At 42.3% G+C, this 16991-nt stretch overlaps 1 protein-coding gene across 2 annotated transcripts in view; it reads left to right on the forward strand.

Annotated features, from left to right (window-relative positions):
* The window catches only part of E2F7 (E2F transcription factor 7), a 32968-nt gene extending 16832 nt beyond the window's left edge, over positions 1–16136 (forward strand). For both annotated transcript variants that reach the window (XM_007194980.2, XM_057557424.1), the window contains 7 exons: positions 1055–1189; positions 3896–4081; positions 4580–4652; positions 6809–7316; positions 8731–8986; positions 10590–11011; positions 13152–16136. In XM_007194980.2, the coding sequence (XP_007195042.2) occupies positions 1055–1189; positions 3896–4081; positions 4580–4652; positions 6809–7316; positions 8731–8986; positions 10590–11011; positions 13152–13322 (1751 nt within the window). In that variant the 3' untranslated portion in view covers positions 13323–16136. The remainder of the gene's footprint in view (positions 1–1054; positions 1190–3895; positions 4082–4579; positions 4653–6808; positions 7317–8730; positions 8987–10589; positions 11012–13151) is intronic.
* Positions 16137–16991: the final 855 nt, after the last annotated feature.

Here is a 16991-nt window from a genome sequence, read left to right on the forward strand (position 1 = left end):
ATAGGGGTGGTGGGACGTGCCTGCTGGATGAGGAAAGTGTTTCCAGGTTTCACACCCCGTGCATCTTCCTTTTCCATCAAGCCTGGGTGCTGAGCCAAAGGGCCCTGGCTCCTGGTAGCTCATTCAAGCCCTGGGAAACCATGAGCTGAACATTCTCTAGCTTTTTTTTATTTGTTTCCAGCTAGAAGTATAGCCACCCTGTGGGAGAAATGACTAGATAAAATCCAGCTCTATCCAGATTGGGAAGAATATGGCATCTGGGGTGAATGCTTGATGTTTCTGGTCGGTAATCAAAGCCCTTTGCTTGATCCTAGCCCTAAGTTCAAGTAGGTTTCCGACCTGTAAGTTGATTTCTTGAATAGAACTTACTCTGTGGGCATCATCCTGCCTGCTTAATGTGTTACCAGCCCTCTGAATTTCTCCTCCAATCCCTGTATTTTCAAATGTCTCTCCCAAAACCTCTTCAGACTCAGGGAATGCCCCTCCCACCCCTCCCCCGCTGGGTGGCCAGAAGGCTGGGATTAAAGGGGAGGCGCTGCCTGTCTTCAGCACAGTCCTACCTCGTAACCTTGAGCCCTAGACGGTCTGTGTGCCCAGCAGTGCAGCCTCTCAGGAAGCTCTGGGGAATCCCTGTCATTTTCACAGCCTAGCTGCCCCGTGGAGCAGGTGCCACCACCTCCTGCTGGAAGAAACTCCGGGCAAGCTTTTGACGAGCCACAGATCAGAATTACATTTCCTAAGCCTTTCATTACAGCCCATTTCCCTCTCTTGGTACGTTTGCAATCACAGCGATCCTGGCCTGTCACCAGGTACGTCTTGTACGAGGTGTGAAGTTGTGGAAACGGGGGAACACAGTGACCTTCCCTTAGTGTCATCGGATACATAAATCCTGGGTGATTTCACACCGGAGCCACTGGTCTCTTCCTACTGCCCCACTACTCTCTGCTAGAGGCTTCTATATGGTGGCTAGAAAGTGACCTGTCACATAAACTAAAACGTAATGGTGTTGCTGACCAATGTATGGTGTGACCGCAATTGTCTTTATATCTTCTAGCAAAGGTACGACGCCTCTATGACATAGCCAATGTTCTGACCAGCTTGGCACTGATAAAGAAAGTGCACGTAACAGAAGAGCGAGGCCGGAAACCCGCCTTCAAGTGGATTGGGCCTGTGGATTTCAGTTCCACTGGTAAGGCATGGTTTTGCTAGGGACCGTTTTATGTATAATCCGCAGTTCCTTTTCCAAATCATACACCTACCACACAGTGAGATTGCTCTTCACCTTCATTTCCCATCACCCACATCACATTCAAAATTAGACTAGTGACATCAGTCTTGGAACAATGAGCCTTAGTCTACAAATGGTTATGCTGGTTGGCTTACACACAGATAACTTAGAACCTGGCAGTTTCTGGAACTATGAAAGCACAGCTCTTTTGCATTTTTAATTTTATTCCAAAGTTCCTGGAAGTTTGGGACTGAGGATTAAAAATGACACTTCATAAAAGAAAAATTTTTTTAATTTTTTAAATGACACTTCTTATGAACTCTGGTTGTTTCTGCATTAGCAGAATAAAACATTGTTTTTCTTTGAAATTCCAGATAATGTAAAAATTATATCAATTACTATCCCAAAACTAATATGTGGTAAGATGGCTTCTAAATATAGTATGGATGTAATGAACACCTTTTTTGTAATTTATTTAAAAGGTTGCTAATGTCATAATTTTACTAAATTAGAGCAAAAGAGGATATTATCTTCTACTTACTTCAAAAGTAATATTTGCACAACTGGGGACTGGATCCTTCTGCACCAGCTACTTTATGTATGGCTATGCTGCCTGGAAAAAAGCCACTAAAGTTATTTTTAAGTTACCTTTCCAATTTTAGTCTTAGTAGTATAAATTCCTGCACTTAACCCAGGCTTATAAAAGATATAGCTCTCTACCTCACTGGTAACACATTATTCACTTAGGAACTAGATGAAACCACTTAAAACCAAGTATAATTAATTCAACCCAGCAAGTACTTACTTCATGTGGACTATGCAGGCATACTTCATGTTATCACATTGCACAGATACTGTGTTTTTCACAAATTGAACGTTTGTGGCAACCCTGCCTTGTCAGGTGATGCTTAGCATTTTTTAGCAATAAAGTATTTTTTTAACTAAGGTATGTACATTGTTTAGATATGGTGCTATTGCACGCTACAATATAGTATAAGCCTAACTTTTATATGTACCGGGGAACCAAAAAATTCATGTGACTCGCTTTATTGCAGTGGTCTAGAACCAAACCCGCAATATCTCCGAGGTTTGCCTGTTCTAATGCTGTGAGAGATTCAAAGACGTGTGTGATACCGTCCCTGCCAGCATGAAGTGTACAACTTTGCCACTTTCTACTCCTCTTCTGGCTTCTCCCAGTCTTTTCACCTGTGAAGCTCTCTTCCCCCTTTCAACATAAAAATATTCTATTCAACCTTCAAGACCTTGCTCAAACATCAGCTCTTGCATGAAGTTCTCCCTGATCACCCAGAGCAGAGTGTCTCATCTAAACTCTTGCAGTTTGGCATCATGCTATTGTACTTGGTGATGATATTATGCTTTGTCCCTGCTGTACAATTTTGAGGGCAGACACGGTTTTTATTCACCTTTGATTACACCCTAGTACCCAGATCAGTGCCTTATGCACTTCAGTTGGTTAATGAGCTTCTATTGAAGGTGTATAATTAGCACACATTTGAAAATTAGAGAACTCTTAAGCACTACCCATGGCAGTACTGGCTCGGTAGGAATTCAGAGAGGATGTGGGTTAAGTTCTTCCCAGTGATCTCTAAGGGATCACTGTCCTGATGTCCAGTGTCTTGAGAGCCACTGTTTTATATATTTTGTCCAATATTTTATTTGTTTCAGGAAGGAGGGTAGATATGATCCATTACTATCTTGACCCATTTTCTTCTTTTTGATTCTATAGCTTCTGATTTTTTTTTTGACTTCCGATTTTCTAAACAGAACATCTGTTGGGTTTTTGTTATAAGAAAAAGAAAACTATAAGTGATTTTCTTTTTCAATATTTGTGTGTTTCAGAAAATGTAAGTCTAGCTGGGCCTTTCAGTTTATTAAATCAGTCTTATAATTTAAATGTACATGCTTTGAACTTACAAAAAATAGCACAGATGAGCAGGGTAGGAATGACTTTCTGAACAACAGGGGTCATTTCTTTATAGAATCTAGGCCTGGTTCTGTATAGAAATTTCTGTCCTGATTTCATACAGGCTTATTTAAGCATAAAATGTGCCTCCAAAGCCCAGCCTTCTATTATCTTCACTGTTCTGCAGCATTTCAGCCGTGAAGTTTCTGCTGACCTTATTCCTTTGGTCACTTAGTAACTGAGCCTCCTACTGCATAAGAAAGAAATAATAAAGCATAATAATAGAAAACATAGGTTCTTATACTCATTGCCCTAGGGCTGTGGTGTAAGAGGCTGATCTCAATTAATGTTAAAATCTCTAAATATGCATGTTGGGCTGAGTATGATTGGGTTTTCCTTGGATATCTCTGCCCAAAGAAAGCATCTAAAATGTCAGGTCCGTTCTAATTTGGGTTATAGAACATCCTGTTCTACTTTTTTTGCAGTTTAGATAATTTTAGAATATATATGGATTCAGTCTTACTTTAAAGTCATCCACTAACTTTTAAAAAGGACTAGTACAATACATTGAAAGAAATTGGGGTTTGACACAAGGCTCATAAAGTTCCTTTGATTGTCTTAGTTTTTAATTTATAGGGTAGCTCCATTACAATGATAGGTCCTCAAAGCCATATCTTAAAAAGGCTAATATTATCCTGAATTATAGCTGTATAACAACACTACCAATTCTCTTATTTATTTAGATGAAGAACTAGTGGATGTTTCTGCATCTGTCCTACCAGAATTGAAAAGAGAAACGTACGGCCACATTCAGTTCTGTGCAAAACAGAAGCTTGCTCGACATGGCTCTTTTAACTCAGATCAGGCTTCTGAGAGGATCCAGAGGAAAGTGAACTCAGAACCCAGCAGCCCTTACAGAGAAAAACAAGGTATCTGCCTTTACTTAATCCATGGAATCCATCAGTCACCATGTAATTGTAGCCCGACCCATGCACTGTCATTTTAAAGTGAGCTGACTCTAGGCTCTGCCTGTTTTTTTCACTTACCTCAAGTGAAATGATTTGGGGGGCTAAAAGAGTTGGTGACTTCAAGGTTATAAACATAGCCCCACGCCTGAAATTGATTCTAGTCGGCCTTAAAGATTGAAGATCATTTGGTTTGCCATGGTTGGCCTGTTAGATGCATCTCAGCAATTCATCAGACTTACAGAGCAATACTTGCTTTGTTTTGTTTTCTTACTAATATTTGATGAGACCTGCATTCACCATTAACAGCTAGCTTCTGGACATTTCTCTATTTGAATCAAAACCAGAATGGATTTGAGATAGTCTTATAATCCCTGAGCTGTGAATAATGAATCCTGCTATATATAATTGGTGTGTATAAGTCCCTTGCTATATTTGCTAGACCTTCATTTTCCTTTTTAGGATCAAGTGGCTACTCCTTAGAAATTGGAAGTCTGGCAGCTGTCTACAGACAGAAAATAGAAGACAATTCACAGTAAGTAGTCTTAAAAACTCCAAGTATATTTTTTTCTATTTCCTAGTCTTAACTTTGACTAAATTGAAATGCCACCCATCAAAAGGTAGAATTTAACAATCCTGCTCAAAAGTCAGCCATTTGTTTATTAATAATTTTGTAAGTTTCCCCCTTGTGCCCAACACTGTGCAGGATATGGCATCAGGGACACAAAAGTATGAAAAATTTATTCCCCTAGGCCATGAAAGCTTACAAGGAAAAAAATAAATAAAAAGGCAAATACAATGAGAAAAGACAAGTCACTACTAACGTGACACTGAGAAATGACACATCATAGTCCCATGAACGACTTTGTCATCATTGTAGCTAATGTTGTTTATGAACTACCAGGTACTATTCCTGAAGTTTTATGTGTATTATCTCATCTAATATCATAAAAACAACCTTTTGAGGTTGGTACTATTATCCTCATTTTACAGAGAGGAAACTGAAACCCAGAGAGGTTAAGTAACTTGCCCAAGGTCACAATGCTATTAAGCGACAGAGCTGAGTCAGATTTGGGGTCTGATTTTCAAGGAAATCATATATTAGCAGAGGAAATGCTAAAGCGAAGACAGGACGGGGTTATAATGCCAGACATGGGAAGAAACAGATTGTTGAGCCAGGATCAGGGAGTGGAGTTGAAATAAACTGGTTAGTCTGGCCTTAATGATTTGTCCAAATAGGATCGTGAAAGAAAGTATTTATAAGAAGAGCTTGGGATATTGGAGGTAAGTAGGTCAAGTTGGCAGAAAGCTTTGAAAGCCAAGTTGAAGAGTTTGGATTTATTAGATGGATGGTAAAGAGTTATTGTAGGTTCACTGGAGAAGACCATTCTGGCTGCTTTAAGCAGGTGGGGTTGGAATAGAGAAGGGCTTCAGATTAGGAGATCATAGAATAGAGCATTCCGAGTCATTCTGGTCTGCTGTGGTGCTGGTCTGAGCCGTGTCAGCTGCGGATGGAAAGAAATGGAAATCAGTATAAGACAGTGAGTCAGCAAGAGTCACTGAAGTAGAAAAGAGGCATCACAAAGAACACCTGGGTCTCAGGTGACGGTGGTCTTACTGGTGGAGATGGGGAGGTTGAAGGTGAATGGCCAGAGGTAGGGCAGTGGGCGCGACCATCAGCGTGGGCACGTTGTTTCATGGGGCTGAGTGATAGCCATCACTCGTTCCGGGAGGCTGTGGTTGGAGAGCTTTACTCATCTCTGCAGCCCCGTGCACTCCGCTTATTCCCAGCACCACAGGGGGCGAGAATGTGGGCAAAATTGCTCTCAGTGATTCCATCACAGAGGTTTAGGGAAATCCCTGTTCTCTACTTACTAACTAGTTCTTAAAGGAGTGTCAAAAGAGTCTTCCTCATCTACTTCCAAAATAATACTAAAAATATAAACATGCTTTCTAGTACTTGGAAATTTTTCTCTATAAAAGGCCCAGACATCGTTTATAATCTCCTAGATTGAGGGGACTTAATTTTGAATGTGTGCTGCCTAAAAATTCTGTAGTAATATGGAGCAGAATGGGACAAGAATAACAGAAAATAATTTTGTAGATAAAGTTATTTCCTCACTCACTGCCCACTTCATTTATCTCACAGTGGATTTGAGACAAACTAGGTGTGTCCTTTAAATCAATGTCTGGCCTAGACTCTGTTATCTACCCAGGATCTCTCACAGTGATTGACTGTGAGGCCCCACTGGGTGACCTTCAGTGGGTGGATTAGCCTCCGAGCTTCAGTCTTCCTCCCTAGTAGACGGGGGCAGGGGGGATGGATGAGAGTAGCTAGTGTTATAATAATTATGTGAAATGATTACCCTATTATGCTAGTCATTGTAGCATCTGTGTGCCTGGGAAGGGGTACGTGCTGGGTAGCTGATGACTACTGGCTGTGGGAGAGGCGGGGGGGAGCCGCTATTAGCCCTCACCTGAGATCGCCCTGCCCCACCCCTAACCATCCATCCAGGTGATATGGTCACCTGCCTCTGGAGTCGGCTCACGTGCTCAGAGAGTGCGCTTTAATAGCATCCTGAGCAGTATTCTCTCACTCCTGCTTTGGTACATCTCTCTTTAGGAAAGCAGAGTCGGGAGTTGGTAGAATGTGGTAACTGGATGGGCCCCGCTCTGTTTCTTTTATCACAGGGCAGAAGCCTTTGCCAATCAGAGAGCGATACCTCCATCAAGCAGCCTGGAGGCCGCTGCTCCTTTCCCCGGCCTCTCTGTTGACTCAGAATACTGTGTTAATGCCTTGGCCCACCCAGTACTTTCCATGGCTCCAACGGACTTGCAGGCCTTCTCTGCCCAGAATGGTCTGAACGGACAAGGAAGTGTCTCCCTCGCCTCTGCGGCCCTGGACGCGGAGAGCCTGAAGCCAGCTCTGCTGGCCGGCCAGCCCCTGGTGTACGTGCCCTCCACCTCGCTGTTCATGCTGTGTGGGAGCCTGCAAGAGCCGCCGTCCCCGGGGTCGGGGTCGGGGTCAGGATCCGAGAGGGACAGCAGGGGCTCGGAAGGCACAGCAGAGCGGTCAGCCACGCCCTCAGTTCAGAAGCGCCTCGGGGAGGAGAGGAAGCCGCAGGAGGAGGAGGAGCCGGCCACGAAGAGACAAAGCAGGGACTGCGAAGACGGCCCCCTCTCCCTCGTCATGCCCAAGGTAAGGGGTTCAGGTGGACGTGCTAGCTGACGGCCCGTCGACCCGTAGTTCCTTCCCAACAGAGACACACAGATAAGCTACTGAGTCTGGAATAGGAAGTAGTGCATGTGTCACCTGTATAATTAAGCCCAGGACCAGCTGTCCCAAATAATCTTGCCATGAAGCAGTACTGTAATAAAAGTGATTTTTATAAAAATCACACTTTGCATAAAACGCTAGAAAGTATAAAGGGTTGGGGCTTCCCTGGTGGCGCAGTGGTTGAGAATCTGCCTGCCAATGCAGGGGACACGGGTTCGAGCCCTGGTCGGGAGGATCCCACATGCCACGGAGCAGCTAGGCCTGTGAGCCACAATTACTGAGCCTGCGCGTCTGGAGCCTGTGCTCCGCAACAAGAGAGGCCGCAATAGTGAGAGGCCCGCGCACCGCGATGAAGAGTGACCCCCCACTTGCCACAACTAGAGAAAGCCCTCGCACAGAAACGAAGACCCAACACAGCCATAAATAAATAAATAAATAAATAAATAGTATAAAGGGGAAAAACCTACCCATAATCCCACCACATAGAGGCAATCACTGTCAACATGTTTGTATATTCTTTCCCAGTCTTTTTTGCTATACTTTTTTTTTTTAACATGTTGATGAAATAATCATCTTAATCCAGGGTGCACCTAAGGTCCACAGTCAGGAATGTAGGTGCCGTTTGGCTCTCAGTGTCTATGTCAGTGCTCGTGTCACTGCTCAGAGAGCCCGTTCCCCTAGCCACAAAATGAAAAGAACAAAAATCTGAGCTGTCCGCAGTAGCCTTTCAGAGGTTAATGAGATATGACTGGTAAAACTCTCAGAAAGCAGAAGCACTCTCCCTGCAGCCGTTTGTAGAGGATCAGTGAGGCACACCTCATGGAAATCAGTCCATTAATTAAGACCCTTCCTCCTCTATGCCTTCCTCCTGCCAGAATGAATTTTTCTAATTTTGTATATAGCCTGGGGTTGCAAAACAGAAGGAAAAGACTGACTGGTATATGTATATATACGTGTCTTAGATAACCAAGACAGCTTTGGGTCAGCCCTGCAATTCTTATCAAGCCCTAAAAGCCTGCAGCATCAACACCCTTTATGTGTTCCAGCTCAGAAATTTATTTCACAGTCTAAACACCATACCCAGTTTCCCATTATTAAAATCTCCATCGTTTCTGTGCTTAAGAAATCATAAGCCTACAGAAGCCCATGACGTGACAGTGATCTTCAGGCCATTCCTATAAATATGACAGAAACAACTGACATACACAAATCAGGGTGGCACACAGCTGTGTCTGACCTTTTTGTTTATGTGTTAGCTATTTGGAGAAAGCTGTTATTATAATTTACTGCTGGGATTTTGACTTGCTTTTCTGGTTCCTGGTTGGGTTGTGCTTAGAAACCCTCAGATTCCACAGACATTGCCTCTTCCAAGACCGTGGATAAAAGGGGACCTGCACCCCATGAAGACATTCACATGAATGGACAACTTTCTGCTGCAAAGGAGGTTTCGGGAAAGGCTACAGCAGACTGCTTCATTTCTTCTGAGTGGGGAAATCCTTCTAGAAATACAGAGATAGAAAAGCCTTCGAAAGAAAATGAAAGCACCAAAGAGCCCTCTTTGCTGCAGTATCTTTATGTGCAGTCACCAGCAGGTAAGGGGTGTCATGTCTTCGAGTCCCTTGGGGTACTCGGGCCATAAATTTGATGTTTAAATTTTTGTTCATGTCACCCGACCAAGCTGGTGCATTGATGAGCTGCCTCCTCTGAGTCATTTCACTCCTAGCCCCTTGCTTTCTCCATCGACGAAATGAAGGCAGAGGCTGCTTTCACTTTCACCAACCTCACAGGTAAGGAGAAAACAGTTAGGGCAGGTAATTTATTTTTAATGCATTCAACTTTACTTGGTAAAAAAGCACAACAAATTCAAAAGATGATTCTGTTTTCATAATTCAGCTGAATCTGGCAGTGGTTCAGTTTAACAATATGAACGTCCTGGCCACCATGTGCAGCTCACATGCTGATCTCTTAAATATCCAGAAGTGCTGACATGCCCTTGTGGTCAAGTGCAGGGCCGGAGTGAGAGGGCTGGACGTTAAAACCACTTATTATCTGCGTGAACTTAAGTATTCAGCCCTCCTCATTGGTAAAACAGCAATAATAAGAGCACCTGCTTCATGGGGGTGCTGTGAAAATTGGATTAAATTTAATAAGATAATACATCTAAAGCACTTAGAATAATAGTGCCTGACGCTTAGTAAGACTCAATAAATGCCCTTACTCTTGAAATAAAGCTGAAATATAACAGATACCTAATTTTTAAAATATGCGTTGTGTACATGAAGCTGCTCTCTTGCAAAGAGACTTAAAGTGATTTGCTTCAATTCCTTGTTCCCATCACAGGTTAGGTAGGTGTTATTACTCATTTATCTAGAAAACATTCTTTATTCCTTTAGCAAATATTTTGTGAGGGCTTCGTCTAAGCACGCTACTCAGTGTTGCTGATACCTTAATAAATAAAAAAACAGACCCGGCTTCTTCAGAATGAAAATGACAGCCCAGCATAGGCATCAGTAGCTTTTTCTGGGCCATGGGCCCTTGGACACTATGGTGAAGGCTGTGGATTCCTCCTCAGGATGTTTACAAATGCAGAGAATTAAATACATAGGATCACAGAGGAAGCCAATTATATTGAAATCCAGTTAGAAAAGGAATTATTTTAAATTATAGTAATAAAAAGATCTGACAGCAGGTGCAGGCCTCTCATAACTTCAAAGTTGTGGAGACCGTTAGACTCTTAAGACATCTGCCATCGTGGTAACATTACATGAATACATCCTGTGCTTTTTACTAGTGATAAAGTCAAGGTACCGTTCATTCTGTTGTGATTTGTTGCCCGTGGTCTTAATTGAGGGAGATAAAAATTTCTGTTAGAAGTTTGTAAAAAAGGAAGCTATCATTGTTCCCAACCAAGTTCACTTTCCTCCTCAATTTGGATTCAGTGGAGCTCACGTTAATAAAGTCTCTCAGGAGACTCAAGCATCCACCAAACTGTCACATAGGTAACTGTGGGAATTCAGCGGTGGCCACTGTGGCAAGGAGGCAGTGCGGGGCTGGGAGAGCACAGAGGGGGTGGCCGGGCTGCGGCCTGAGGGTTGATCGACAGTGGGCTCCCGTTTGAAAGGGCCCTGAGGGGTGGGAGCTTGGACGGTGTCTTCACATTGCCCTGACTTTCACCTTGTTCTGCTTCTCTTCCAGGATTAAATGGTTTCAGTGTGCTCTTATCCGGCAATCAGACCCCCCGCGCTGTGGGACCGTCTTCAGGTCAGCTGCCGCCGCTCAGTGTTCCATGCATGGTCTTGCCATCGCCGACGCTGGGCCCTTTTCCTGTTCTCTATTCACCCACGATGCCCGGGCCGGTGTCCTCTGCTCCCAATGCTCTCCCAAGCACGGGACCCGTGAATCTTGGCTTGCCTGGCCTCGGATCAAGAGCTCATCTTCTCATCGGCCCTGCTGCCCTGGTTAATCCAAAATCATCGACGCTCCCCTCCGCAGACGCTCAGCTTCAGGGTCCGCACTCACTTAACCTGAGTCCGGTGATGTCAAGATCACACAGCATCATCCAGCCCGAGTCCCCCGTTTACGGAGGACATCCAGCCTCTGTGGTGAAATTACAACAGGTGAGTCCTGAGGTTCATTTCAGCCCCGCACAAGAAGGAGCGTCACTCCGTGATAGCATTCGCCTGCGTTTAATCAGATTTTAGTCAAACAACCGTAGGACAGGGGTTCTACATCAGATTCTACCTGGCTTCCACTGTAGACCCAGAGGTATCTGCTTAGTCCATAAAGCGTGGAGACAGAAGGTGGGAGATCCTGTGCTTTAAAGGCAAAACTCGTTTTAGGTGTCAATCTGTTTCTTAGAATCAGAAGGAATTTATTTAAAGCATAGTTCCTGGGGATTTTTGATGCACGCTGAATATTCAGATGATTTCTCCAAGCTCTCATTTCATTAGGTCCATAACGGAGACCATCCTGAATTTTAATTGTGCAGCTATAGAAACAATCAAGGGAAACAAAAGTCTTGATACTAGCTCAAAGATTTTTAGCGTCTATCATTTCATAAAATGCATTGTTTAGGAGGCAATGGCTATATATTAATATATCCATTGTTTCCTTGATGTGTATATATATACATACTCAAAATCGATACAGATGTACATAGATAAATGTCTGTAATCGATATAAATTAATCAGTACTTTATTTGCCTCCCCCAACTCCATCTGTAGTTCAGTCAGTGACCATTTGTTGAATTCCTGTTATGCATTAGGCATTGTTCAGAGCAATTATTTCTCTCCCAGAGAAAGAGTTACATTGTGGCCAAAAGTATTTTAGATAAGTAATCCAGGGGCTCAAAAGTTTGTTAGACATTGAAATATACATGTTAGTTTTTAAACAAGGCGATTATAATATAGCATATGCTTCCTGATCACCAGTTATGTGCCAGGCACTGACCTAGGCAGTAAAGATATAACAGTAAACAGGATAATGGTTCCTGCCCTTTTAGGGTACATTAAAGGGATAAATATTTAACGTGAGAGGATAAATATTAGCAACTAAACAAAAAGAGCAAAGACACATGCACATACTACTTGCCTGGCATGATCCAAAGTGCTTTATTAATATCATCTCCTTTAATTGTTACAACCCTGCTAAGTTGGTACTTTTATCGTCCCCATCTATGGATGAAGAAACTGAGGGATAAACTGGTTAGGTTAAGTCATTTGCCCAAGGTCACACAGCTAGTTATGGCAGAGCCCAAACCCTGGCTGCAGGTATCAGTGCCACACTTGTGACCTCTTCGCTAGGCTGCCTTTCTGCACACAGAATAAATCAGCTAATTTCCAGCTGTGGTAAGCGTTGTGAAGGAGACACACTGGAGGAGTGTGACAGAAAAGCAAAGAGGATGGAACACCTGCATGGGGATCACAGCGACACAGGTCAAGAGGGGGCTCCTACACTATTGGTGGGAATGTAAGTTGGTGCAGCCACTATGGAAGACAGTGTGGAGATTCCTCAGAAAACTAAAAACAGAATTACCCTATGATCCTGCAATCCCACTCCTGGGCATATATCCAGACAAAACTAGAATTCAGAAAAATACATGCACCCCTATGTTCATAGCAGCACTGTTCACAATAGCCAAGACCTGGCAACAACCTAAATGTCCACTGACAGATGAGTGGGTAAGAAGATGTGGTACATATATACAGTGGAATACTACTCAGCCATAAAAAAGAATGAAATAATGCCATTTATAGCAACATGGACGCAACTAGAGATGATCATACTAAGTGAAGTAAGTCAGAAAGAGAAAGACAAATACTGTATGATATCACTTCTATGTGGAATCTAAACTATGGCACAAATGAACCTATCTACAAAATAGAAACAGACTCACAGACATAGAGAACAGACTGGTGGTTGCCAAGGGGGAGGGCAGGACTGGGAGTTTGGGATCAGCAGATGTAAACTATTACATGTAGGATGAATAAACAACAAGGTCCTACTGTATAGCACAGGGAATTATATTCAATATCCTGTGATCAACCATAATGGAAAAGAATATAAAAAACAAACGTCTGTATGTGTATAACTGAGTCACTTTGCTGTACAGCAGAGATTGGCACAATATTGTAAATCAACTATACTTCAATTAAGAAAAGAAAAAAAAAAAGAGGGGGCTTCCAGTTCAGAGATTGGGTACAATTTGACTTCACTTCTGTTTTTATGTACTCTTTTTTTTTCCTTCTCTATTTTAGTCACCAGTTCCAGTGACCCCCAAGAGCATCCGACGCACACATCGAGAGACGTTTTTCAAGACGCCTGGCAGCCTCGGGGACCCTGTCCTTAGGAGAAGAGAAAGGAATCAGTCACGAAACACCAGCTCAGCACAGAGGAGGCTCGAAATCCCCAGCGGCGGGGCCGACTAACCTGAAGCTTTGCCCAGCAGGGGTGGGATGGAGGTGCCTGAATTTCCCTGTGTTACAGGTCATGCATGTCCTAATGGTGAATGGAAACTAGAATGCAAACCATCCGGTCTTCAGCATGCATCCTTCCTCTCTCCTGCATCCCCTGGTTCTAATGTTAACTATCCATCTTCAGGGAGCATCTATTTTCCTGAAAGTAATTGTTCCTAATTGTGCATTTCTTACTAGTTAGAGTCTAGACTCTGTGCGTGGTGTCACAGTGGAAGCACCAACTGACTGTTGTGGTTTTCACTCAAGAATCATCTTATTGCTGGAAGGAGATCTGAACAGCCTCCTGGAGCCTTGTGGTTTTTCTAAAGTTGGGGGGGGAGGCCCGTCTAGCACTTAACTGGGTTGAGCGTTCTTGACGTGTATTCCCACTCACCCCGAGTAGATCCGTGGTGAGAGAAACTTCCTTTCTGCAGTTTGAAAAAGCTACTGCTTCCTTCGGCTTCATCAGGAAGCCAACTTCAGTTTGAATCCTATGGTATTATTTATTTTTTTCCTGAAGTGGGATTTAGTGCAAGAAGTTTACAACGACAGCAAAACACATGTTTTTCAGGGTATGACGACTTGAATGTTTGTACTTTTTTCCTATAATTTGCCCTGCACTTACTTTACAACCTAGTAATAATGTGGATAAGTGTATATACATGACGGAATGTCAAGACCAAAATAACTGTGAAGACACACCTTGCTATAATGAACTGTGCTAGCCTGAGCTGGGCCTGAGAATTAAGATGAACTCTAGCAGCCAGATAGCTGCTTCTCAATAACTGTGTGAACGGTGAGGTTTTACTGTTCGTTTGTAAAAAAAAAAAAAAATCCTACTATGTTCAGTTTCCTTCACTACATGCCCTTGTGGTTTTTTTAATTTAAATGTTAACTGTAGAACGTCAGGTATGGGATGTCTTCTAGCAATTGCTGTTTATTGAATAAATCAGGATGGTAGAAAGGAATTATATGGAAAATTGGAACCTAGTTGGGACCTTTTAGTAGAATTCTGAAGAGTGACAGTGTAGAAATTGATGTAGGACAATAGGTGATACTTTATTTTTTTCTTTTACTTTTTTTTCTTCATGTTGGGAAGAGTAAGAGGGAAAACGGACACGTTGATGTTCAGAATCCAAGAATATTCAAATCAGAGTTATTTTTCATAGAACTGCAAAATAAGAACAGAGAGTGCAGGGGATCGTTGTTCTAGCATAAATATAATTCTGGAAACTTACCAGTATCCCTTTGTTAAACCATATTACTTTAGGGTTTCATTAAGTAGCCAAACTAGATCTTTGTATGCCTAGATGTATTATTTACCTCGTCTCTTCAGAGTAAATGGCTTCCTCCTTCCCTCCCTCCCTTCATTTTTCCCTCCTTTCCTTCATTCCTTCCTTTCTTTATTCCTCTCTCCTTTTTGTATACTTCTTAGCTGTGGAATCTTGGTGTAGGATTTTATTTTTATTTTTTGGACCCAAGAAAATGTTATATGAAAGAATAAAAATATTAATTTAAGAGACTCTGGGAGTCTGAATAAAGTAGCTTTATATTAACTACAGGATAATATTAGCCTTATCACCCCCACAAGATTTTTGAAAACTTGAGGTAGGTAGCCAGATTAAATAAATTTGCTATTATATAAAATTTTTATCAACACTAAACTTTTAAAGTTTACAAGATGGTATTTTTTCCCCCTTGTTCACAGTCTTCTCTAGAGTTAAACTGATAAAAAATGTGATTCTCATCATCAGCTAATCTAATTGCATGGTGACGATTACCCTGAACTAATATGATGGGTTCCCTATCGAAACAAAAATATGCCTTTTTCAAGTAGATTATAAGACACATGGCATATAAATCTGCACAGGATACATGCATTTTAAATATATCATGCTTCAGACCTTCCACAAAATATTTTCACTTGAGAGGTCTATATTTAGATGAAAACACAGACCGATTTTCCCCTTACTGTTCTTGGATGCCCGCCACTTTAACTTCTCTGCTATCCTTTTTTTTTTTTTTTTTTAATTCTGTTCATGATATGACCACATAAACCTCAGAGGATTCACAGTTCTTGAGAGGTGTTAAGAAACAAACCCATAAATGAGATTATGATTCTGTGACCATACTTAGCAATAGAAAACCAAGAGCAGGTTCCTTTTGTACTCAGTCCCCACTTCTTCACGTGTCTTTGTGATGTGTAGAAATAATAATGCAGTGGTTGTTTCTGTCGGGAATATGAATCTGTTTGTTACAGAGCAACTGATGGTAGTGGAGCAGCTGAGCTAGACTTGGATATTAGGGGTGGTGAAGAAGCCATGGCAATCTTGAGTCTATCGTTGTAGAATTTCGTAAAAGAAAAAAAAAAAAAAAAAAAAAAGATTGTCCGCGATCCTGCTAAGGAAATGCAGCTTCGAGTCAGCACTGAGGGAGGTGTGTGTGTGCCCTACACTGTCTGGGGTTTGTGAAACCCTTTCATTCTGGTACAAGAGTTGGGGGTATAACTTTTATACTTGAATCTACCTACCAAGTTTACATTTCTCAGTTCCTTTTTGTAAGGTGCTATTTCTGTATTTAAATAACTTTTTTTCCCAGTGTAAAGCTGCTTTCTGCTTTATCTTATTGCACTGCTAGTTTTGTGTAGGTATTAATTTTATTGCTGCTTACTGCTTTTTTTGTATCACTTAGCCCTGCTCTTTCTTCTAATGGCTATATTATCTATATAATTTTTTCCTTTAGCAAAGTATTAAGCTTTATGAAATAGCAATAAAAGTTAATTCATTTTAACAAGAGTTGTTGGTTGGGTTTATTGGGCTTTCTGTGGGTACCGATTTCAGTAAAACCATTCACCGTTGCAGAACAGCCAACTAGACCTTCATAAACCCAAGTCAGATCCTTTTGCTGAGCCCTTCCAGTGGTTCCCAAACGCCAAAACTTACTGTATCAGAATCACGTGGGAGCTTGGGAGGGTTGAGGAACTATACTGTTGAGCTTTTGATTTCTACCAGAGATAGAATCACTGGGGGGTTAGGAGCTTCCAGATGACTCTGAAGCTTCACCAATGTAAGAATCACAGGTGAGACTACCTCCTGATTTCTCATGTTACCTGCAAGGTTAAATGCTTCTCAGTCTAGCAGATGCCCACCTGTAGTTCAAAGCCAGATTCTACTGTTAACTCTCACTTGTAAATGAACCTCCACGCTGACCTACTCTGACTTTCCTTAGCTCGTATGATCTCCGGAGTCCATTAGAGGTTGCACTGTTGTCAGTCTCCCCTGCTAAATTGTCAGGTGCTAGGGAAACAGCTTTGAAACCCAGCGCCAAGCCTGGCACTTGGGACTCTGGAAGCCCCCAAAATGGTGAATGGAGGGACCGTAGGACCTGCCGCAACAGGGCTCGCCCCTCTGCCAGCCTTCAGTTAGTTTCAACACATCACTTCTTGTCCCAGTTTTCCGCCTTCATCTGACAGACGTGTCTAAGATAACCCAGGATAGATTTGCTTCTACACACATGCCAGGATTAGGATTTTACCAGCCTATATTTAGTGGCATGTTACGTTATAACAAGGCCCTGCTGTATTGCAGGCATCTACCAATATCTTCTCACACATGCCCGTCTTGGTTGTCTTTAACAGTGTAA

Source organism: Balaenoptera acutorostrata, chromosome 11, assembly GCF_949987535.1.
Source record: "Balaenoptera acutorostrata chromosome 11, mBalAcu1.1, whole genome shotgun sequence".
NCBI lineage: Eukaryota > Metazoa > Chordata > Mammalia > Artiodactyla > Balaenopteridae > Balaenoptera > Balaenoptera acutorostrata.